A 24,045-nucleotide genomic window follows, 5' to 3' on the forward strand; every position below is an offset into this window, starting at 1 on the left:
AGGCACTTGCAGACGAAAAAGAAAAAGGGAAATTGATCGGGACAGAATTTGAGGCATCAAGGGTTCATCACTCGCAGCTGGCGGGGAGGATTATGGCTGGAACTGAATTACGCACAACGTTGCAGAATGCGGTTGAGCAATGGGAGCAGAAGTACAATCAACTTGTGGTATGGAGAGAGAAAGTGTTGGATTGCTGGACAAAAATCAGGGCGTTCTATGGATGAAGAAAAAAGTAATCTTAGTATTTATTAGTAATCATATTTATGTTATCATAATATTTCTGTATAAGTATTTTTAATTTTGTTATGTTTGGATTTATAATGTTAGTATGGTTTGTAATGTTTGGAACTATAATATTAGTATGTTTTTCCAATAATGGCTACATTGTTTAAAAATGCCTTGTTTTATTATGACTTTAATTTATATCATTTGTTTCCTCTTTGCTCTCAACATGCCACACCATGAACAAATTCAAGGAATGAGTGGTTTCAATTTCGAAAACATAGTAATATTGTCACCGCGCATTACTATTAATTTTACTATTAATTTTATCACTTGAATAGATTGAAGCAAATTGCAAAACTCAGTAATTTATCCACTTAACTACGAATTGAAAATCTTAACTAAACCATAATTATGGTTTAATGGTTTTGATAGTGTACAATATGAAACCAAATTAACAGTCTAATGGTTTTGTACCAAAATATAATAATAAATAGTTTCCAGAAGATAATATTCAAACCAATACATAACAATCAAGAATTTGATATAAAATCTAGTACAAACTTATCACATATAACATAAGTGACCGCTTTTTTAGTTAAAGCCTCATCATCTTTCCTAACTTATAACATAAAAAAAAATCAGTGCCCGCTTAAATTGTTAAAGCCTCATCATCTTTCTTTTGCTTCTTCCGAGCTATAAGGAATTTCTGTCTTGCTCTAGCTTTTTCATAATCACTTTTAAGTCGCTTCTTTGACCTAATTGGATTTGGTCTTTCTTTGAACTTTGGTGCAGTCCCAACAGATGGTTCATAGACAGCAACTGCTTTTGAAGACTTAGAAGGCGTAACGGATGATCGATCTGTATGAATACCTTTAGAAATAAGAAACTCCTCTGCCTTTTTCCCTGCCTCAAGAACACCGTTGAGAAATATTTCAGATGCCTCCGCATCTGCGCAAACACGTGTAGAAAGCTGAACTGTAACAGCACAAATTTGTTGATATCGTTGTGCTTGAGTGGTGTCTTTAGTGCCAACATTCATGGTGGATTTCAGCTTATCGACAGACGGACGCACATCTCTAGTCCACCGCTTTAAAACATATTGTGCAGGTATAGTCTTCAAAAAATGATATTGCACATGACCACCTAAGACCTCCAAAATCTTGAAAACATGTCGACATAAGAAACCCCGGTTCTCAAACATACGACATGAACAAGTAAAACTTTTGCTCCTAATGTCGACTGTGACAACCCTTTCATCAAGTCGATTATGATCTTCAAACCTTAGGGAAAGGTTTTCTTCAAATTCTGCATCCAAAACATCAACATTCGAAACCCTCTCATTATCATTATCAACATCATCGTAATTATAATCAACCTTCTCAATTGTGAAAACTTTGAAGAACTTGTTCAATTCAGACCCTTTTGTTGTGTCCTCCTCATAATAGTATTTGAAGGAAAGGTCATACTGACTGTGAATAAATGAAAAGCAAGATGGTGTATACTTGTTTACTACGGACCGCATAAGCTGACTGTTGGGATAATTATTTTTTGTTCTAGTGTTTGCAGCCTTAAAGTCCAACTCAGCATGATTATCCCTCATTCTCTGAACCATAATGTTGAAATGACTAAAGAATCGAACAAGTGAATGGTCTGGCTGCAAAAATCCACGAAGAAAAGCATTGAAAGACTCACTTAACTGTGTCGTTTTCAAACCAGCTGTAAAATGTGACCTCACCCAAACTGAAGACCAATGCATACGATTTGAATGAGTTTGAACAAGCCACTTAAAGTCCGAAGTAGGCCTTCCATTAAAATAGTTTTTCATCATCTGATCCCAATTGTAGTCGAATTCTGATTCATCTTCGACATTTGAAACCAAATTAGTTAACTCATCGAAAAATGCACTGTTTGCACGAGAGCCGAGATTTTTCTTTGCATTCTCTCCCATGTGCCATGAGCAAAGACCATGAAAAACACCTTGAAAAACATTCGGAATTGACTTCAACAACGCACTAGCCTGGTCTGTGTATATGGTTTGAGGTTTCTTATTGGACATACACTTCAAAAAAGTTGTAAACAACCAATCAAAAGTAGCTGATGTCTCATCATACAGTAGCGCAGCACCAAATAACACACTCTTACGATGATTGTCAAAACCAAGAAAGGCAGCTGAAATGAACCAAATCAGAACAAAATACAACATATTTAAAAAATATAAAACCATTGTGCTGTGTAAATAGAAAAAGCTATTCAATTAACAACTGTAAAAAACACCTATGATCTTTGCATAGCTGGACATAGCACAACTTCTCAAGCGAGATGTCTAAACTCGCAAACACAGAAAGAGCTATTTATCATCGATAAAAAAACACATATGATCTTTCCATGGCTGTACAGAGCATAAATTCCAAGGCAAGATAGGATCACCCATAAACCAGAACATTAAATTCTAAACCTTCAATCAATATAAACATTCAATTTTAAACACACACAAGAGCCAAATTAACACACATATACCAGAACCTTCAATTCTAAACCAGAACATTCATTCAAATTTCAAGAATATAAGAATTAAAAACTGTGAGAAGTACAAAATACTAACCTAATGGCCGATATTTATTGTTTGTTCGGTAAGTTGTATCAAAACTGACAACATCACCAAATAGAGCATAATCTTGTTGCATAATTCCATCTGCCCAAAAAATACTGGCTATGTCTTCTGCAGCATCAACTTGGATATCATAGTAAAAACCTGGTTTCGAGAGACCTTCATTTCTAAAGAATTCTTGAATAACAGTTGCTTCACCAGCCACCATCTCCTTTTGACGAGTTGTCATTAGATAGTTCTTTAAGTCCGAAAATCGAAAAGGAAGATTCTCCGTGCCTCCAACTCCTTGACCCATCACTTCATAAGATGTTCTCATCGACATTCCAGCTTTAGAATTTATTAAAGCAAGTTGTCCTTGAACTTCATTTACTTCTCGAAATGATCTCAAGTAGCACAAATGCTCTGGTTTATGTAATGGATGACAGTGATCAACTTCCCACTTATATATCTTATAGACATTCAACGCTTCATCCAACTTCAAATATATTCCAGCTTTACAACCAACCCTTTCCTCTGGTTTTTCTTTAGCTTTCTCATACTCAACAAGAACTGGACTGTCACATGTTGGCCTGTTTTTAGGATTAAGCAGACTTCCCTTCTTGAAACCTTCTTTGTTACAAGCATAACACACATAATGTACCTTATCCGATTTCTTATTTTGTGAATTGTTCTTGGACTTCAACATACTCCTAACAGAGAATCCAGTGTTATATGCATAATTAAAATAAAAATCTTCAATCTCTTTTATAGATTTAAAGACCAAAGACTTCCATGATTCTTTATCACTAAATGAGTAACATTGAGAACTATCCGCATCAATAACTGAATTTTCAACCGTCAATTGTCCACTCTCAGATGAAGTTAATATCAAATCCATTGAAAACAGCAACAAACACTATTAAGAACAAAAAAACCATTAGATATGATAAATTGAAACTACTGAAAAACTCTAAAAAACTATGCTAAAACCATTGGCCTGTGGATATGGTTTTGGTGAGTTGTAATCCAAAACCATTGGCCCGTGGAAATGGTTTTGGTGAGTAATAAGCTAAATTGCTATCAAATTATCCCTAACACTCATACTCCAACAGTTATTTTAAATGATTCAATCATCAGTTTTATAGCATTGAGTTAAAAAATCACAGTTGAATATTCACATTGAGTTAAAAACATCACAGATTGAATCAAATTAACTGATGTAATCAACTGAACTAAAATATCACATATTGCAATGATTCAATCATTGCTATGATTCAATCAAGTAAAATTCTTACTACAACAATAATTTGCAATGATTCAGTTTACTTCAGTTTTATAACATCGCTTTTATATCATCGGTTTTCAATTCAATGATCCTTAACTTCAATTTTAAAGCATCAATTTTCAATTCAATGATTCAACAGTAATTTTATATAATCAACAATAATTTTCAATGATTCATATCACAGATTGCATCGAATTAACAGACTGAATCATATAAATGAATAACTCGCCGGAGAAATACGTCGGAGTGAATAACGTCGAAGGAAGGTGAGAAACACGTCGGAGAGAAATGTGAGAATCACGTCGGAGAAGAATCAAGTTGCAGCAGCGAGAAACGGTGAGAATCGAGGTGCCGGCGATGAATTTCTGAATCGCACGAATCAAGATGAATCAAGATGAATTTCTGAATTGCACGAATCAAGGGTGAATCACGTCGGAGAGAAGGCTGAAAATAACGTCGGAGAAGCGAGCAAGGCTAAGAATCACGTCGGAACGGCAAGAAACGGTGAGAATCGTGATCGTGAACCGGCGCCGGCGACGGAAACGGTGAGAAAAGCGATCTTGTTAGGGACGAAACACTGCAGCATCTGAAGCTCAAGATTAGAACACGTGTGCAATATCGGACGGTTGTGATATGTTTGAGCTGAAGCACCAGATTATAACACCTGTCCTTGATCTAACGGTTCTGATTTGCTTATGCACCATGCATAAGGAAATCCTTATGCATAATAACTTTTGCCCACCACGAAAACCCTTTAACCTATTTTTTTTTTGCATTTTTTCAATATATATATATATATATATATATATATATATATATATATATAAAACAGAATAAATAAAAAGGACACATACATGATTTTTCTCATTTATGGTTACATTGTACCTAAATACATTCTATATCATATGCAAATAAAATAAATGACCCAAAATAAAAAAAATAAAAAAAGGAATAATACAATAAACATAAAATGAAAAAAAAATAAAAATGCAAAAAAAGGAAAATAAAATGCAAGAGACATTAAAATGCGAAATGCAAGGGGGGAGCAAATAAGTATCAGGGCCTTGGGGAAGGCAGCGCGTGTAGGCGGAGGCCTGCCAAGGACGGCGGCGGCCGGCCAAGGACCATTCATGTTATAAGATGCTCTAAGTATCAATAGAGATGATTCATGTTATAATTAACTAGGTCCATTTAATGATCGATGTATACACGTGAGACCTTTTTAAGTAAGTATTATCACGTGTTTTACCTTGGACTATACATTTTGTTTTATTCCATTTGAGTATAATTTAGTAAAAGATCAATTGAGTTTCAAGCAACTGATCCGTTTAAGTATAACTATCCCCTCTTGTCTTTGCTGCTCCTAATGATTCATGCTAATATGTTGCTAACATTCTAGCCTTTTGATTTGTGTTATGTTCTACAGTTCAAAACTCAATCTGAAATGAATCCGTATTTGAAAAACCTTCATTTATTCGCCTGCTTTCTAAAAATATATGATCTGAATAAAAACTAGTAAAAATTCTTAAGAGCAGGTGAAATACTATACATATAATTACTATTCTTATCATAACCAAATGGTCCTATAAAAGTGCACTTAAATTATATTGCATATAAAAGAGTCAACTTGAAGTTCAACAAAGAGTTGAGCTGTAGAACATACTCCTAAAAGATAGATATCAAAAGGGAAATAAATTTCTTAGAAAATGAGTGCTATAACTAAAAACAATTGTAGCTGCAATAAGCCTCTTTCTTCGTTTCTTTCTTCCTATCATTCCTCACCCCTTTCTTTCTTTCTTTCTATAATTAAAAAATGACTTGTGTTAGATTGCAAAGTGAAATAGGAAAATACAACTAAATAAGTAAGAAGTTGCATAATAATGATCAACTAAATAAGTGTAGTGTACTATTATATGATTAAACAATTATGTGCCATGAATAAGATCTTGTACTACATGTGACACAATGAATGTATATCAATAATTAGATTCTATAGCAGCATCATTATCAAGAAATCTAATTTATGCAAGGACCAAAATTGGAGTAATTTGAAATTAGAGGGACCAAAAGTGGGAGGAATCTGAAATTGCTGGGACATAATTTATGCAGATCCTGCTGACGTGATGAAACGAGGGACCAAAAGTGGAAGAATCTGAAATTACATAGACAAAATCTAATTTTTTTTACAGAGACTAAAACCGGAATTCACTTATATTACAAGGACGAAAAAAGGTATTTACCCTAAAAAAATACAAGTACTAACGGAAATTCAAATATAAGTATCTTTTTCATTATCATAACCAAATGTCAAATCATAACTGTAGCGTATGCTACGAAAATTCCCTAATTTATCTAATATTGTCCTGGTAGCAGGGTTCCAAAAACGGAACCACATCTTTCTAGACTCAAAGAATAACCGAGCAAACATATCAATCCATTGCAGGAACCAACAACATTAGAGCAATCCTTATCCTTCAAACTATAGTAAGGATCGTTGGTAAGGATGATCGGCTTGGACGAACACGAACTCTATGAAACGATCAAAGGAGATGGGTAAGACACTGGTATCCTCTATACATAGTGTATTGCCCATTGTGAAATTCAGGTTTTGTGTGGAACGCAGAAGGTGCGACTTGACGAATAAAGGATCGGACATGAGGGAGTTCCACGATTTACAGCAGGACCTCAGTCGCATGAGAGTTTTCACAGTAAGGAAAGAAAGCACTTCTACGATGAGTTCGTCAGGGAGGATTGTCGGCGATGACATGGAGTTGGGCGGACGCCGCGACTTCTGTGGTCGGAGATTTATGACGGAAGGAAGGAGGGAGGGCGATATAAATATATAGGTTTTTCTTTTTCCTGATTTGTTTCGTTTGTTGCACAATTTTATCGTGTGTATATATAGACACACACGAGATATTATATCATCGTATTTAAAAAGATCTTTTCCAAACACAATAAATAGGATATGTATAAAAGATGTATATTCCATCCAAAAGCGAAAAGGATATTATATCATCGTACTCCAATTTTTTGTTATATTTTTTTAGGGAGATTTTTGTTATATTCTTGGTGTCTTTGAAATAGATAAACATGATTAGTTTGATTTGTTTTGTTTAGGAAATAGTTAGTTTGATTTGTTATAATTTAAAAATAACAAACATTTATATTTATATTTTTAATTAAAATTTCATAAAAAACATCGTTTAAATTTTCTAACGTTCCCTCAAAAAAAAAAAATTTCTAACGTTAGCGCAATTTAAAGAGCGGAAAGACGGACACGCGACTACTCGTCTTTTCTCACTAGTTGATATAATTTTATTATTTAATTTTATTTGTTATTTCCGTTCGAAAAGTTTTACTAGTTTTTCTCTCATGTCATGTTAACCAAAAAGATTACCAAATTCATAGACACTTCAAAAAAAGATTTTGTCAAAAAATAAAAGATTATTAGAACTGTACACACACGTCATGTTAACCAAAAAGATTACCAAATTCATAGACACTTCAAAAAAAGATTTTGTCAAAAAATAAAAGATTATTAGAACTGTACACACACATTAGAATTACAACTAGAACTGTACACACATATTAGAGACTAACAACAATCAGAGACTTAATCTGATCTTAAATTTCAATATAGACCTCCATATATTTGAATTCTAAATTATTGTCTCCCTTTAAATTATAGGTTTATTTAACCAAATTGCAAATTGTTAAATTGTGGCCACTCCTAAGAGAAACCAACTCCTCTTTCTTAAGATATGGATGGATGATGATTTTCTCTATACCCACTCCTGAAACTACAATACGATACATCAACAAATCATAACTATTTAAATTTGATATAAGGTGTGTTTGGATTAAAGGTTTAAGAGGGGAAGAGATGAGATGAATTACTTTTATTTTTTAATTTACAAACAATGTAAAATATTTTTTTTTTATAAAAAAATTAAGTGTTTTTGAAGTATTACATAATCATTTATCATGTTATTAATTCAATTTTCTAAAAATTATTTTATAAAGTCTGTAGTTTTAAAAAGAAAAGTAAGTCCTCCCCTCTCTTCTCCTCCATCCAAACACAACCTTAGGTGTCCTCGTGAGCTTAGCTCAGTTAGTATAGACAATGCATAATATATACACTACCAAAAAAAGACAATGCATAATATATGCAAGGTCCGGGGTTCGAACCCCGACCACAAAAAAAAAAAAAAAAACACAACCTTAAGTTGTGTACTGTGTTTGGATGGAGGGTTTGGGAGGGGTGGGTTTAATTTTCTTTTTTTAAATTTCAGACTATATAACATGTTTTTCTAAAATAAATTTAGTTTGATTGAAGTATTCTGTGTTTGGATGGAGGGTTTGGGAGGGGTGGGTTTAATTTTCTTTTTTTAAATTTCAGACTATATAACATGTTTTTCTAAAATAAATTTAGTTTGATTGAAGTATTATAACCCAAAGTGTATTAATGGAAAATGTGTATAACTTAAAATATAAACAATATAAATGAAAGATCTAAATTAATCTAAAATGAAGTTCATACATAAAAATAGTAAACCATCAAATTAATATTTATCTTTGTAGGACACTCACAAATAATTCTTAGAGATCGGGGATATTTCACTGAAATTTCTTACTCCATTAAATTGTCAATTTTGTCCATATATTTAACCATTTACTATCAGTTAAGTCTTTATATTTCAATTTAGTCCTTAATTTTATCACTTACTACTAAATTAGTCACTAGTATGTTCTTTGAGGGACTAATATGAACAAAATTTGACAGAATTAAAGATCTTTTGAAATATTCATAAATACATGTATTGCATTGCGTGCATAATAAGGAGAAAGAGAGTAGTAAAAATAATAGCTTGCATTAGGGGTGGGAATGAGCCGGGCCGAGCCGGACTTTGGTTAAGTAGGCTAGGCCTAGTTGAAAAAACTAAAGCCTAAGCCTTTGTCTTTTACCTCTCAAAGGCTTTATTTTAAGCCTGACCTGGCCTTTTTAAAAGTCTGACCTGGTCTATTAGCCTGTCTAAAAGCCTAGTTTGTGTTACAAATTTTAAACTGAGTCTGGTCATCAAAATTTTTTTCCTTTCAATTTGTGCAACGTACTTAATATAGAGATAAACATTAATTATATACAAATTAAACTAATAAAACTAAATTGTAAAAATTATAGATGGATAGAAACTCAAGAACAACCTGATAACAACAAGGATTACAAACTTAATCTAATAATCATACTTGACCTTAGACATATCAGTATCAAGCCTTAACATAAATAATAAATATGTAAAAATGTAATATACTCATATACGGGCTGGCCTGATAGGCTTGATATGCTTTTTATAAGCCTAAGCTCGGCCTAATTAAATTATTAATAGGCTTTTTAAAAAGCTCAAGCTTGGCTCATTTATTAAAAGAGATAGGCTGAGCCGAGCTTTTAGTAGGCCGAGCCATAAGCCCCTGACGGGCGGCCTCGCCTATTCACACCCCTAGCTTGCATAGCAAGTAACTAAGATAGTTAGTTATGATTTGAAGTTACTAAGAATCAATAAGAATTACAATTTTTCATAGGGATGACAATCGGACCCAGACCTAATGGACACCCGCAAAAATTATCCGCAATGGGTAGGGTAAACTCCCGCTATCATGGGTATGGGATTTGGTCCAGGTAATTACCCGCAAATTTGAATGGGTATGGGCGCCGGTAAGGGCACTATATTGCCCATCCCCGCAACCCGCATATATACTTATTTATATAATATTATAAATACTTTATTATTTTTGTTGTACAATTATTTAATTTATTTAGCTATTTAAGCCTAAAAACTAAACCTAAAATAATATAAAACTTTAGTAACAATTTATTATGACTTCCATCTTTTTAATAACATGCAACTGCAATTTTTTAATGCATCACTGATGTAAGGTATATGTTTTTTCTTTTCTTTTCTAGGATATGAAGAACCTAGGCTCAGGAGCCACAAATTTATGATTTAAATTAATTTGATGTTTATTTTTTATTTTTATTTTTGACAAAAACTTGATGTTTATTTTAGTATGCACTTTTTTATATGTATTTTGAATGTTTTTATTTTAATTTTCAAGGGTTATTTTGGATTTTTTTTATTTTGTTAAATACTACGATTCATACTATTTTATTATTTGATTTGAAATTTTTTGGATCATAGTTTTATTTCAATTGTGATGTTTTTTATTGTCTTTTCATAGTTAAAATGCAGGTAATAAGTGCGAGTATGGACACCTAGATACCCATAGGGTATGGGTAAGGGCACTAAAGTTGTTGCCCACGAGGGTACGAGTATTTTTTTACAAACGCGGGTATGGGGAAGGGTACTATAGTACCCTACCCATTGGGTACCCGTTGCCATCCCTACTTTTCCATTCTATTTTTCTTCTCTCATAATAACATGGACCTATTTGAGAGTGCCCTACAAAGATTTAGACTAATTTTGCGGATTACTAAAGAAACATGTAGAAGATAAATGAAATAAATAAAGAAATACTGTAGAACATAAATTATGTAAGTGAATAAAAAAGACCGTTAAAATTTAAACACGACACACACACTATAAAAGAACAACACACAACACTAGGGCTTCCAACAACAAACAAAGGAGTAACACACACACTACACTTAGGTTTTCCAACAACAAACAAAGTAGCAAACTTCAGCATCCAACTGAAAATTTGAATTTGATCATGGTGAAGAGGGAGAGAGAAGGAGAAGAAGACAACAAGGGAGAGAGAAGGAAACTTAAGCATGAAGCCAACGGTGCATTTTTCTCATTTTTTTCTTCTTTTCTTGCTTTCTTTCTTGGTGTTAGTTCATAAAAACTTGTTCTTGATTTTATATCTTTTTGTTTTCTTTTTGTGACACTTTCTTTTTCTGTTTGTAGAAGAAGAAGATGTTTCACCGTCGGTAAAAGGCCCAAAGTTCTGGAAGGTCCAATGTCATGTAAGTTGAATTATCGTTCATATATTTCCATGGATAAATGTCAAGAATTCTAAATTGTCACCATGTTCTTTATAGCCTTTCTTGACACAGTAATACAAATGATCGTTCATATTTATCCATGGATAAATATCAGTATTTCTAAATTTTCACCATGTTCTTTATAGCTTTGCTTGACACAGTAATACAAATGATCATTCATATTTATCCATGGATTCTATCTTCTCACTATTTGAGAGTGCCCTAAATCTGCATTTACAGTAGTTTCTTTTGTTTTCCTTTATTTTTCGTCTATATGAATCGCTTGTTTTACTTTAGGCCAAGAAACTCCACCAACACACATGTTTCTGTTTTCCTTCATTAGAATAATCAACATTCATACTCTCATAAGCTTTAGCATCATCTTTGTATTTTGATTTGGTATTGGCATTATTTGACTCACCCTTGGGAACCTTAGAATGGCCAAAACTTATAGGTTGAATTGCAATAAATTGAACATACTGAAATTTTGCATTATTATGCCTGCACTTTTTGTTTCGCGTTTCTTCGACTCTCCATTCCGGTTGGAAGAAGAACAACCCTTCATTGGATCAAAATAATACTTTTTCTCAAAGGTTATTCAACTAGAACTATCTGAGAGGTGTTATTTACAGCACTTTTTTTCAATGTGGAGGAATAACAAAATAGTGAAATTCCACTTTTGTTATCTTCTAAACATCAGCTTCTAAACAGAAGATCCATATGAAAATAGTGGAATTTCTGAGATTGAAAATAGTTCTTCTGTTTACCTCCTCATTGAAAATAGTCCTTCTGTTTACCTCCTCATTGAAAATGTTCCTGATTCTGTTTTCCTCCCCGTTATTCCTCATTATTCGGATGTTTAGAAGGTAAAAAAGTGGAATTTCTGAGAGGAATAATAAGGAGGTAAACATTGAATATAGTCCTTCTGTTTGCAATGATGAATCGGGAACATGCAGATCATTCTAGTTTAATAACCTTTGAGAAAAAGGGTTATTTAGACCCAATGAAATGGTGAAGAGCACCCTGTTTGTTTGACTTGAATAATAAGGTTTGAAATGGTTACCTTTTATTAGGCTGGTCGTGAAAAGGAGGCTGTCATTAGACTCATGCGAAAGTGCACAATCTTTTCAGCATTTGTCGTTGAATCTCTTCCTAAATGTGTATATGTGGAAGCTCATAAAGAATATGATGTTAGAGAGGTATGTCCAAGTGAAACATCTATATTTTCAGAACCAATTTAATGTTACATCTTTGATTTTTTTTATTTTTTTTTACTGTTTTAGGCTTGCAAAGGAATTGAAACTTTAAATTGCAAGAAAATGATTGTTGTTCCAATGAATGAGATGATTGATCTAATGACACTAGCAAGCAAATCTAACAAGGAGGTTCAAAACTTGACTGAATCTGGTGAGAGTGGAAAGAAACAGCAATTTAGGGAAGGTGACATTGTTATGGTAACAGATGGACAAACAGAAGGACAAGTTAAAGTGGTGGACAAAGTGGAGGAAAACCATGTTCTTATAAGAACAATGGATCATCTTTCTGTAAGTATTCAGTCTAAAGTCCGTCAGTCAGTCAGTTTCAGAGCAAATAATTTTCATAACATGTTTTTTTCTTTATTTTTTTAGGAAACTTGTAAGGTGAAAACATCGCAAATTCGTAAATATTTTAAGCAGGGAAACCGAGTTAAAGTTGTTTCTGGTACTCAAGAAGGTGAAACTGGCTTTGTTGTGAAGGTGGATCAGCATGACCACCTGGTCTTATTTACCGATAAAGGGAAGCAGGTGAGTTTTAATGATAGATTTTCTGAAATACTTTCGAATCTATGACTGAATAACAAAATAACCTCTCTTTAGATATGTGTCCTTGCAGATGATGCTGCAGTAATGACTGAATGATTCTATGACAGAAAAGTGTTACAAGACAGATGGCAAAATTCATGAAGAGTTAGAAGATTGTTTTCACTCTAGTGATTGTGTTTCTATTCCTATCTTGTCTGTAACCATTTATACTTTGTAAAACTCTTATCTCTTGATACTAGGTAGCATATCTTGTCTGTAACAATGAATCATAAATTTGCTTGTGCCCTCTCTCTTGAGTTCTCTTAATGATAAATTTGCTTATTCCTAATGATTCATCGTTTGGAAGTTGAAACTATGATCTGTTCTAGTTTTATGCTATTTTGATTTAGTGCATGTTATAAGCGATTATCCATGATTAATCTCCTTGGAAGGAATATGTACAATCCTAGCTTACACTATCCCAATATTTAAAATTGGATGGTTCATATTACATATTTACTAAATCAAGTTTAAACAATATCAACTGTTGATTAAATCATACTGACCAGATCGATAACTGTGTGACTCAGTTACTACTAGGAATCCATTTCTGTCAATAGTGTTTCATCAAATGTTTGTACAGACGTTCATAATTAGTGACAACCACGAACTTCTATTACGATGGTTTTTTTCTTTCTAAATGTTAATTTTTATATCATTTTGTAGGGTTAATGTTAACACGATTAGAAAAATATTCAAGGCTATTATATCTGCATACTAAGTATAGTATTATTATATCAAGGTTATATATAACCAGTTTAAGATTTCTGACATGCTTTAGAAGTTATATATTCAAGGTTAATGTGAACAATATTCAAGGTTATATATTAAACAGTTTAATATCTCTGATATGCTCTAGAAGTAGCTGACATGTGAAGTATTATTCTATCTGCATTAACATAATTTTGGGACTAATTTGTGGTAGGGCTTACATGATTCCAAGTCAATTGAGTGCCTACTATGAAGCATATGCCTTCATTGTATGAATACATGGCTTTGCACAATAACCTCAGAGCATAGACTATTGTCATTGTCTTTAAGTTGATTTTGTATGGGTCCTCTCCTAATTAGGGGTTAATTTTCATTGCTCGGTCACCTTTTGATTGCGCCTCAATATGAGGTCACCTGTTTTGAATTCTTGTTTGATCACATTTTTGTTGTGGCGAGTTGCAATCTTTTGCTTGACAACAGTTTCTTTGAGTGCTTTTTAGTTTCTAATCTCCTCAACCAAGTCAAAATCCTCACGATTATTTTCATCGTTGGTTTGGATGTCTATGATGTGGTTGTTCTCCAGCCGAGTCCTCCAATTTCCATGAGTATAACTGCTTTTGTTTCATACATGAGGTAGAATGGAAGTTCTCCTGTAGTCAAATGAGGAGTTGTACGATATACCATGAGAGCTGAATGGAGCTCTTTGACCCATTTACCTTTTGCTTCATCTAACCTTTCCACATTGGTGACATATCTTCCTAAATGATCAATAGCTAGCATAGCTCCTGTAAGCTCAAATGGAGGTTGCCCAAAGTCAGAAACTTTGTTAGTTGAGTTACCTGAGAGGTTCACATCAGCTATAATCTTCACTATTGAAGATCTCCATGAAATGATAATGCTATTGAATCTGATTTGATTTCCAACTAACCAAATAGCCTTTTCAATATTAATTATAGCAGACAGGATCACTATTTTACACTGAGGTGAGTAATGCTTGTTCATGGTTGTAAGGATATCATCCAAAGAGGAAATCAAAGTATAATTGCCAATCACATCAGATAATCAAATATTGGAAGCAAATTGACATTTAGTGTTGAGTAGATTCAGATTGCTTGAAACACAAGTTACAGACAGAAGTAGCATACTGACCTCTTATCCTCAGATTCTCATTTCTAGGCAGTTTATCATGAAACATTCTCCATAGAAGCAGAGATTTGGATGGTGTAATAGAAGGATTCCAGATGATCTTTCCCCAGTTGTGTTTTGGACCAGAAGGAGCAACATAATCATATGCCAATTTTAGAGATAATTTCCCACAATCTGATTTGTTCCAAATTCTCTCTTCTTCTGAAACATCAAATTCTCCATGTTTCTTTCGTTTTCCTTTTCTCTCTTATTTGGTGTCAATAGAGATGATTCATGTTATAATTAACTACTTGCGTATTTACATTGACCAACAACAAAATGCGCAAAAGAAAAATTGTGGACAATGATATTTTTACACTTGCAAATGAAGGAGTGAGTTTTTTTTTCTCTTCTTTTGGGGAGTTCAGATAATGAAACTTAATTTACCATTGTTTTTATTTGCTTTTATTCTGTAAATTGATATTGCATATTTCTTACTATCGGTTTAAAGATTTACTCTAATTCCAAGTTTGATCACCAAAGTACATATTCCAATTTAACTTTGAATCAAAGAAAATATATTATGTTCGGTGTTCTGTAATTGATATTGCATAATATCTACGGAAACATTGAACATATTGTTGATAAAGCCAACTTAAATTTTTAGAGGTAAGCAAAGATGAATATGAGAAAAGATTGAAACCATTTGTATTTTTCTTTGTTAATTCAAAAGTCATGACATGAATTTTAAAAATTTTGTTTCTTTTTTGCTATGGAACATTCCATCCTAACAACCATTATTCTTGGTGTATATACCTTTTCATATTCATTCTGTCATTTTTATGACAATATTCACTTAAAAGATGGAGGACCTCTTGTCTTTGCTGCTCGTAAAGATGTTGCGAATTAAGATCATGCTAATATTTCTTCATACACTTGTTAATTTTAATGTAAAAATTCTTAAGAGCAGGTGAAATAAATTACATATAAAAGAGTCAACTTGAAGTTCAACAAACATACTCCTAAAAGATAGATATCAAAAGGGAAATAAATTTCCTAGAAAATGAGTGCTATAACAAACAATTGTAGCTGCAATAAGCCTCTTTCTTCGATTCTTTCTTTCTATCATTTCCTCGTCCAACCATGTACGATCAATAACCTTGATATCTTTGAAGTTGAAATTGCTGATCTATAATTAAAACATGACTTGTGTTAAATTGGAAAGTGAAATAGGAAACCACAACTAAATAAGTAAGAAGTTGCATAACAATGATCCTGTACTACATGTGACATGGTGAATGCATATCAAAAAATAGATTCTATAGCAGCATTATCAAGAAAAAGCATATAAATTTATAAAATCAAATGATTCTTTCTCTTCAAAAAACGCAACATTAATTCGTGTAGCTGAACCTATCTTCCACACCAGTCTGTAGATCCACGCCTATAAAGTTTCGACTTTAAACATTCATTCTGATTCAGGTCACAAGCCAATTCCAGTTCCAATCATGTGAACTTCCTTCAGTGACTCTTTTCTGCGCTACTGAAACGTTCTTATTAGTACAAGCAATTTCTTCTACTAAATAAGTATATTGAATGGCACACTATAAACGTATTTTCCCCACTTTTTACATTTCTTCTAATTGTATTTCTAAACCAGTTTGATTCACCTTCAAAATCCCTTCTAATCGTTCATAAATCTCGCCACCAAATCGAATCCATCCTTCTACCACTTTCACCTTCCGAACTAAGCAATTTAGCTGCCACCAATCCGTACGTAAATTTAAATAAATTCCACTAGATTGCATTCTCATCCGACCAACATCTCCAAATCTATTTGCTTAATAGAGATACATTGAACAATTGTAAATCTTTTACTCCAAGACCTTATTCATCTTTTGATAGACACGCTTTATCCCAACTTAGCCAATTTATCCTTCTGCCATCTGAGTCTCCTCACCATATGCTTAATATAATGGTATGCTACTCAACACTGAGTTTGACAAAACCAATCTACCTCCAATGATAAATGACCCCTCTCCAGTCTCCACCCATATAGTCTCTTCATCATTGACTCGATTACCGGAGTCCATGTTGCATATCTTCTTGGATTAACTAGCACCTACTGAAACATCAAGGAACCTAAATGGCACACTATAAACGTTCAAGCAAGAAAACTTGACGCTGCTTCCGTTAAAGAATCATCCAAATTCAACCCATATAGTTTGCTTTTGAAGAATTTCATCTTCGGCCTAGATACCATTTCAAAGCTTCTTAATATTGTTTTTATACTCCACAAGTTGTCCCAAGTTCCTTCTCCTATCAAAATAGTGCCATCGGCATATTCAATAATGTCAAAATTTATATCCTCCTTGACTTTGAACCCCCTAAACTCCCCAATTTCCACCGTTACCAATAGCCAAAATAATAAAATAAAATCCATCATGTGATATAATCAAACAACATACAAGAATTAACGGAAATTCAAATAAATCGTCGAAGAGGAACTTACTTTCAATGACATAAAACCAAGCTTTCAGAATAGTTCTTGATATAGTGCCACCAGCGTTCACCATTGATAATTCTAGTTCTCTTTACACTATGATCTATCAAATTATAGACAACTGGTAGTTCTTCAGAATCGTTTGCCAATATGAGTGCATCATAATTTTTAGAAAGGTGCAATGGCAACCACCGCGAATCAAATTTTTTCTCCAAGTTATAATCAATAATTTGAAGATCTATCTTACGTAATTGAGTCCAAGACTCTTGAACTCCATAATCTGTCATCTTCCATATAACAAGATGAGTTTGCTTGACAACATGAGAAAAACAAAGGCAATCCATCAACAGACAAATAGATGGCTTAATACATGGTACTTCAACAAAACCTTGAGGGGGAAGTAAATATTTGTATGTCTCCGTGCCCAAATCAAGTGAAATAATCACAAATTGCTCAACAGTAAGATCCTTGTAATCATACAAAGAATGGGAGTAGTAATTGCGAATTGCCAAGTAATTAACAATACCACTAAAATGCACACCATCACAACTTAGCTGATGATCCTCCACCGGAAAACTTTGAATATTTCTCCAAGCGTTATCGCCCAGACTAAAAATTTTCGCCCCTCGGTATAAGTTTACTACCTTGTAAGTGTCTTTGGAATTATCATAACCAAATGTCAAATCATAACTGTAGGGTATGCTAAGAAAATGCCCTAATTTACCTGATATTGTCCTGGTAGCAGGGTTCCAGAACCGGAACCACATCTCGTCAGACCTAAAAGAATAACCGAGCAAACATATCAATCCATTGTAGGAACCAACAACATCAAAGCAATCCTTATCCTTCAAACTATAGTAAGGATCGTTGGTAAGGGTAATCGGTTTGGACGAACATGAACTCTCTAAGAAACGATCAAAGGAGATGGGTAGGACACTGGTATCCTCTATACTAAGTGTTCTGCCCAGTGTGAAGTTTGGGTTTTGTGTAGAACGCTGAAGGTGAGACTTGACGAATAAAGGATCGGACATGAGGGAGTTCCACGATTTACAGCAGGACCTCAGTCGCATAAGGGTTTTCACCGGAAGGAAAGAAAACACTTCTACGATAAGTTCGTCAGGGAGGACTGTCGGCGAAGACATGGAGCTGGGCGGATGCTGCGACTTCTGTGGTCGGAGATTCATGACGGAAGGAAGGAGGGGAGGGCGATATAAATATCTATGGAGGTTTTCCTTTTTCCTGATTTGTTTTGTTTGATGCACAATTTTATGGTGTATACACACACGAGATATTAAATCATCGTATTTAAAAAGATCTTTTCCTAAAAAAAAAAAAAAAAAGATATGTATATCTCTTAAAAAAAAAAATTGAATATATATCTATACTATATATACTAGCGGAAAGACGGGCACTATCGTGCCCGTCTGTCCGCTCTTTCTACTGCGCTAACGCATGTGATTATTTTATTATGTTTGTTTGTATAATTTTGATTAAATTTTTTAAATTTTTAAATATTAATGGAAATTATTGATATATTGATTTATAAACAAAATATTGTCAAGTTATAAAGCAATTATTTATGAACTCAACATATTTTAGTTTGTCTGCATATAAAATAAAGAAAAAATAATGATCTTTTATTGTTTATTCTAATAGTAATTAGTAACATCATAAAAAAAACATAAACGTATAAATGACATTTTATGTAAAAGAAACATTATCATGATTGCGATAAAAGAATATCTTTAAAAACTACATTTTTCGTAAAGTCTCCATCTTCTCCTTCTATTTTCCCTTCATTAATGAGAACTTTTGTTGAATTTTGAGAAACTTCTGTCATAAAGCTACATATAATTGACCATGACTGAAAACATGTCGTGGAAGATAGATTCCGACATTGGGAATGATATGCCTTTTAACATTAATTTTTGCTCACATTTGTTACTAATATTTTTTTAGAGGATTTAAAGTCCAATCTTTAACATAATATTTTGCTCACGTTTGTTACTAATATTTTTTTTCCAGAGGATTTAAAGTTCAATCTTTAACATTATTTTTTGCTCACGTTTGTTACTAATATTTTTTTTTTAGAGTATTTAAAGTTGAATCTTTAACATTATTTTTTTCTCACGTTTGTTACTAATCTTTTTTCAGAGGATTCAAAGTCCAATCTTTAACATTATTTTTTGCTCACGTTTGTTACTAATCTTTTTTTTAGAGAATTTATAGTTCAATCTTCAACAATATTTTTTGCTCACGTCTATTACTAATCTTTTTTTAGAGGATTTAAAGTCCAATCTTTAACAATATTTTTTGCTCACGTTTGTTACTAATTTTTTTTAGAGGATTTAAATTCCAATATTTAACATTAATTTTTGCTCACGTTTGTTACTAATCTTTTTTTTAGAGGATTTAAATTCCAATCTTTTCCATTATTTTTTACTCACGTTTGTTACAATTGATCAAAGACTAAGGATGAGTAATTTATATCAATAAAATAATATGGAATACTGTTTTTTGTGGAAGGGATATGAAAATACTTGACAATCTTTGTCGGTTGTATTGAGGGGGACAACACAGATGTACAACATAAAAGCGGCTAATAAAAAAGTAACATGAGTTGTTGTTTTGTGCTAGTTTTTTTGTGAGTTTGATCTTTGGTTAACAGAAGTAAAAGAGGGTTAACGGTGACGATTAACGACATGGATTACTAATCCATGTATTATTTTATATGTAATATCCCGCTCGTCAGCTAATGGGAAATTTCATCTGTTAAATGTATCAGAGGACTAAGATTTATGGAAAGAGATTTTGGTAAAAGATGTTAAGTACAACGAAAGATATTAATGAGTAATATCAACCAAGCATGAGTTATGTATCAGAGTCAGGTAAACACGACTGAGACGAAGGGCATTTAAGTAAACTCGCACGAGGGAGTATATAAGTGATGTTGGGCAAAAATATCTCATTTCCCACTTCACTTTCTCTCTCTAGGTTTTTGGGTAAAGAATTCTCTCCTCCTTCTCTCTAGAATTTCGCCTCCCTCTCCTCTCTTAATCATCCAAACTTCCTCTAAAACATGGATTAAGGCAGCTTAACAAGCAAGAAACTAGTGGAGGAAGGATCAAAGCATGCTTTTTGGGATGAAAGCTAAGGATTAAGATTGAAGCAAAAGCTAGGGTTTGAGCTTGGATCTTGAAGGAAAGCAAGGAAACATGATTAGGTGAGTTCCATAGATAGATTACTACCCTTTGGGTTGTGTAAATTCATGATACAAGTGTAGATTTATGTTTATGAGAGGTTTTAAACCCTAATGCCTCTTTGAGCAATTCTTGTCAATTACATGTTAGTTTGCCATGGAATATGTTTAGAAATGTATATATATGTTGCTGGATGTTTTGGTGCATTGCAGGAACCATTAGAATGAGATTTGGGTCAAAAATTGGAAATTTGGTGCCACAGACCCGAAGAGCTACGCTATTAGCGAAATCTACGCTAATAGCGAAATTCACAGGATGAGCCACGCCCCAACTGAGCTATTAGCGCAGCTCTCTGGACTTGGCCAACTTGCTTTGGCCTGTTGGCCCAGTTCAAGGTCTGTGGTGCATTCCGAAGCTTTTCTTTCGATGTTTTACAACTATTTAACCCCAAAACAACATCTAAGCAATGCACATAACATCAAATGATTCTTGAAATGAAAATCATGGCAATCTTAACATGAATGGCAAGAGTGATTCAAGAGAGATTAGCCGAATTACTCGGGAAGCAAAGAACTAGGCATGGGATGAAAGTAGAGCCTTGACATAGCTTGTCAAGAACTAGAATAGTTAGTAAAGAATAGAATGCTAGGCATGAGTAGTATGCTTGATTCGATACGAAGTGATATAGAGTATTCTCTTCGTATAGAACCTAGAGTGCCAAACAACTATGGCAAGACGTGAATTGATTAGACATCTCTTCACATAGCAAGTTAAGCAAGCATATAGTTTACCTCTAGTCGGATCGTATAGGCATCCGAGGTAAAAGAGATAGCTAGCATAGATTTAATACTCATGCATATATATAGACCAAGACATTAAAGTTAAGGTGCCATGTCTCTTGTGTCCACACTAGGTTGGTTCAAGAGGTTTCCATTAGGAGAAACGGGGTTAGCCGTAAGGAACCCGCATGACACTTAGTAAGAAAGATGTAGTGGTCGTGTCTATTGTGTCCACACTAGGTTGGTTCAAGGGGTTTCCATTAGGAGAAACGGGGTTAGCCGTAAGGATCCCGCACGTCACTGCAGGAGTGTCGTTGGTTATACCTTAGATAGGTTTCCATCGGATAGATAGGGATTGCGCTCGGGGTTACTCCACTCGGGGCTTTCCGTAAAATGAACTCAAATAATGTTTGATTGTTAAACGCTAACTTTATGAATGAATCTGGCTGTGCATATTATTAGATATATTATGTTATGTCATAGAGCCTTGACGTAGATCGTCAAGAAATAGTAGAGCCTTGACGTAGATCGTCAAGAATAGTAGAACATAGACGTAGATCGTCAAAACAAGCATGACAGCAAGATAGAATGTGTTGTTAGATACGACATAGTTATGTATAGAGAAAGTATAGATAAAATATACCGATGACGATCTTAGGTTTCCCCTAATCATCCGGTTTAAAATTGTGTCATGATTATAGTATTTTAGGCCTCGATACGTAGAGCGTATTCTTGGCATTGCGGTTTTAGATTCCCTTTGACCGCCATGACACGTATAGGAAGTGAAGCCTATAACAAGTGAGATAAGACTATGACGGCCCTAGTATGCACGACCGTCTAAGTATGCAAGTCCCCACACACGTATAATCAACCGTCAGGTTGTATTTAGACACGTGGTGACCGTAGGTTTCCCCTGAGGTTGCCTATAGCCTAGGATTTAGGGGAACTCACTGAGACATTATGTCTCATCCCAATCCTTATTTGTTTCAGATAAACAGGTTGGATGGCAAGCTAGTAGCCGAATGGATATATCAGCAAGTGTTCGTTCGTACCCGATGCAGGATGATAAGGATATGCAAGGACGCATTCATCATATTTTAGAAAAGTTGAGTTACTTTATTATTGTACTAACGCACATTGTTGTATAAGATATTCATTGTGAGTTTTTAAGTTGTAAATTTTTAATGTATCCAGTACTAAATAAACGCACATGCTAGACTTTCTAGATACGTCTAGTATGGGTGTTACATTTGGTATCAGAGCAGGTCGATTCAGATCGTGCCTTGGGTCATTAAGTTACAACAAAGGTAGTGGGACCATTGGGTTCCGGGTAAATGTTCTAGTTGTTGTTGTTAGTTGAGCCTGATCAACTCAATTTAGCATTCGACGATTAGAATGGATGCCTGAGAGCTGAATAGGACCCTGGAGGAACGAAGTATGTGATGAAGATACACCGGAAAGTGTGAACTCGGAAGTAAGAGCTCGGAATGAGTACTAGTAAGAAGTTGATCGTGCCAGTAGGTGGCCAGTGAACTAAGCAAGTAGAAGTATGAATCCTCTAAGAATGTAAGGCAATGTTGAGAAGGGTCGTTCCGATAGTGTTGGGTAAGTTGTTAATGATACTTCGTATACCCGTAAGTGAAGAATACAGAAATATCTTAGCACGACCTGAAGCTTCAGTAAGGGTCGTAGTTGGAACGGAATTGTATTCCAGAAAGTAAGCGCAAGGCTACAAGATAGAGAGCAGTCGACGTAGGTTGACGGGATTAGTGGACTCTCAGGATTAGCGTTATGTTATTGAGATTATGGACTTGAATGTTCAAAGTGAACGAGGTTCTAGTGTTCGGGAAGCTACGTTAAGCGGTAACGCAGAGAAGTAAGCTACTCGTAGTAGGAAAGGATTCAATGAAAGTTTTATGTTATCAGGAATGAATCATCAGTTTCTAAAGTGCCGAGAATTGTATCGAATTAGGTTGATGCTTGCCATGCATATGTAGTAGAATATATTTTAGATGTTGGGAATGACAGATGTGCATTGATTTACTTGAGAAATAAAAATTTATGCAAAGTATGTTTTGAAAAATTGAGCTGAAGAAACTCATCAATAGCGAACCCGGAGCGAAATTTTTCAGTTCGTCTCCAGGGAATGCAGTGACTATTGGAGGGTTGTCTTCACCATCTTTTATGCAATGAGAAATTGTTTTTTTTTTTTTTGATATTGAGTGACGAATTCATATCACCCCCCCTAAAGTCTTCAAAAGGGAAAAAGGCATGGGCAACCATCAACAAAAATCGATTCGGTTTAAGGTGACTTTGGAAGTTAATGTGACAATAGATAAGAATGAGTTTAGACCAAGAGTTTAGAGGCACCAGTATCTAGAATGGAAGTCACAGATGTGAAGGCATAAAGTAAGGAGTTAAAGTGGTGCAGAGTCATACGAAATCACACGGATGTTGGATTTTGCGAAGTTATGAGTACCCCTCGAATCTATGTTTTGCTTGATTGACTTGCTAAGGCTCGTTATGATGTTGAATCACACAATTTACACGATTTTAGAAAGATAAATGCATATGGGTGATAGGAGTTGCTACTTTGAAATTCAAAATGAAATTTTGTAGGTACCGGTTTGTTACGACTCGCGTAGTTTGGGCTAAACTCACTAGGACTAAGATTTGATGACACATACGTGTTATCAACTCGTCCTGGGATTTTAGAGTAACGACTGGGACCTAGATTCAGTATATGTTTTATATATAGTTGTAAATCATCAACGTCAATGACCCGT

The 24,045-nt window shown here is 34.1% G+C and overlaps 3 protein-coding genes across 3 annotated transcripts; 1 reads left to right on the top strand and 2 right to left on the bottom strand.

Moving 5' to 3' along the window:
- Positions 1 to 701: 701 nt before the first annotated feature.
- On the bottom strand, positions 702 to 3,839 carry LOC146906660 (protein FAR1-RELATED SEQUENCE 5-like). The gene is made up of 2 exons (XM_085724570.1): positions 2,828 to 3,839; positions 702 to 2,394 (listed from the first exon to the last, which is right to left on the bottom strand). The coding sequence occupies exons 1-2, from the start codon at positions 3,708 to 3,710 to the stop codon at positions 875 to 877; spliced, it is 2,403 nt and encodes an 800-aa protein (XP_085580696.1). The 5' UTR covers positions 3,711 to 3,839; the 3' UTR covers positions 702 to 874.
- Positions 3,840 to 10,826: 6,987 nt separating this feature from the next.
- Positions 10,827 to 12,998, top strand: LOC146906661 (putative transcription elongation factor SPT5 homolog 1). The gene is made up of 6 exons (XM_085728917.1): positions 10,827 to 10,899; positions 11,024 to 11,082; positions 12,174 to 12,299; positions 12,384 to 12,644; positions 12,729 to 12,884; positions 12,957 to 12,998. Exons 1-6 carry the CDS (start codon positions 10,827 to 10,829, stop codon positions 12,996 to 12,998), a joined length of 717 nt encoding a protein of 238 aa, XP_085585043.1.
- A 3,238-nt stretch (positions 12,999 to 16,236) lies between these two features.
- LOC146906662 (F-box/kelch-repeat protein At3g23880-like) lies at positions 16,237 to 18,464 on the bottom strand. Its single transcript, XM_085726551.1, has one exon. It carries the CDS (start codon positions 18,462 to 18,464, stop codon positions 17,292 to 17,294), a length of 1,173 nt encoding a protein of 390 aa, XP_085582677.1. The 3' UTR covers positions 16,237 to 17,291.
- Between the last annotated feature and the right edge of the window lie 5,581 nt (positions 18,465 to 24,045).

This window comes from Medicago sativa, chromosome 7, assembly GCF_051527215.1.
Source record: "Medicago sativa cultivar Bolivia chromosome 7, Bolivia_mono, whole genome shotgun sequence".
Taxonomy (NCBI): domain Eukaryota; kingdom Viridiplantae; phylum Streptophyta; class Magnoliopsida; order Fabales; family Fabaceae; genus Medicago; species Medicago sativa.

Excerpts from the sequence above, each read along its gene's own strand:
- LOC146906660 (XM_085724570.1), bottom strand. The coding sequence starts at position 3,710 with ATGGATTTGATATTAACTTCATCTGAGAGTGGACAATTGACGGTTGAA. Across the intron at positions 2,395-2,827 it reads CAATAAATATCGGCCATTAG|CTGCCTTTCTTGGTTTTGAC; the intron begins GTTAGTATTTTG and ends GGTTCATTTCAG.
- LOC146906661 (XM_085728917.1), top strand. The coding sequence starts at position 10,827 with ATGGTGAAGAGGGAGAGAGAAGGAGAAGAAGACAACAAGGGAGAGAGA. Across the intron at positions 10,900-11,023 it reads ACTTAAGCATGAAGCCAACG|AAGAAGAAGATGTTTCACCG; the intron begins GTGCATTTTTCT and ends TTCTGTTTGTAG. Across the intron at positions 12,645-12,728 it reads GAACAATGGATCATCTTTCT|GAAACTTGTAAGGTGAAAAC; the intron begins GTAAGTATTCAG and ends TTATTTTTTTAG.
- LOC146906662 (XM_085726551.1), bottom strand. The coding sequence starts at position 18,464 with ATGAATCTCCGACCACAGAAGTCGCAGCATCCGCCCAGCTCCATGTCT.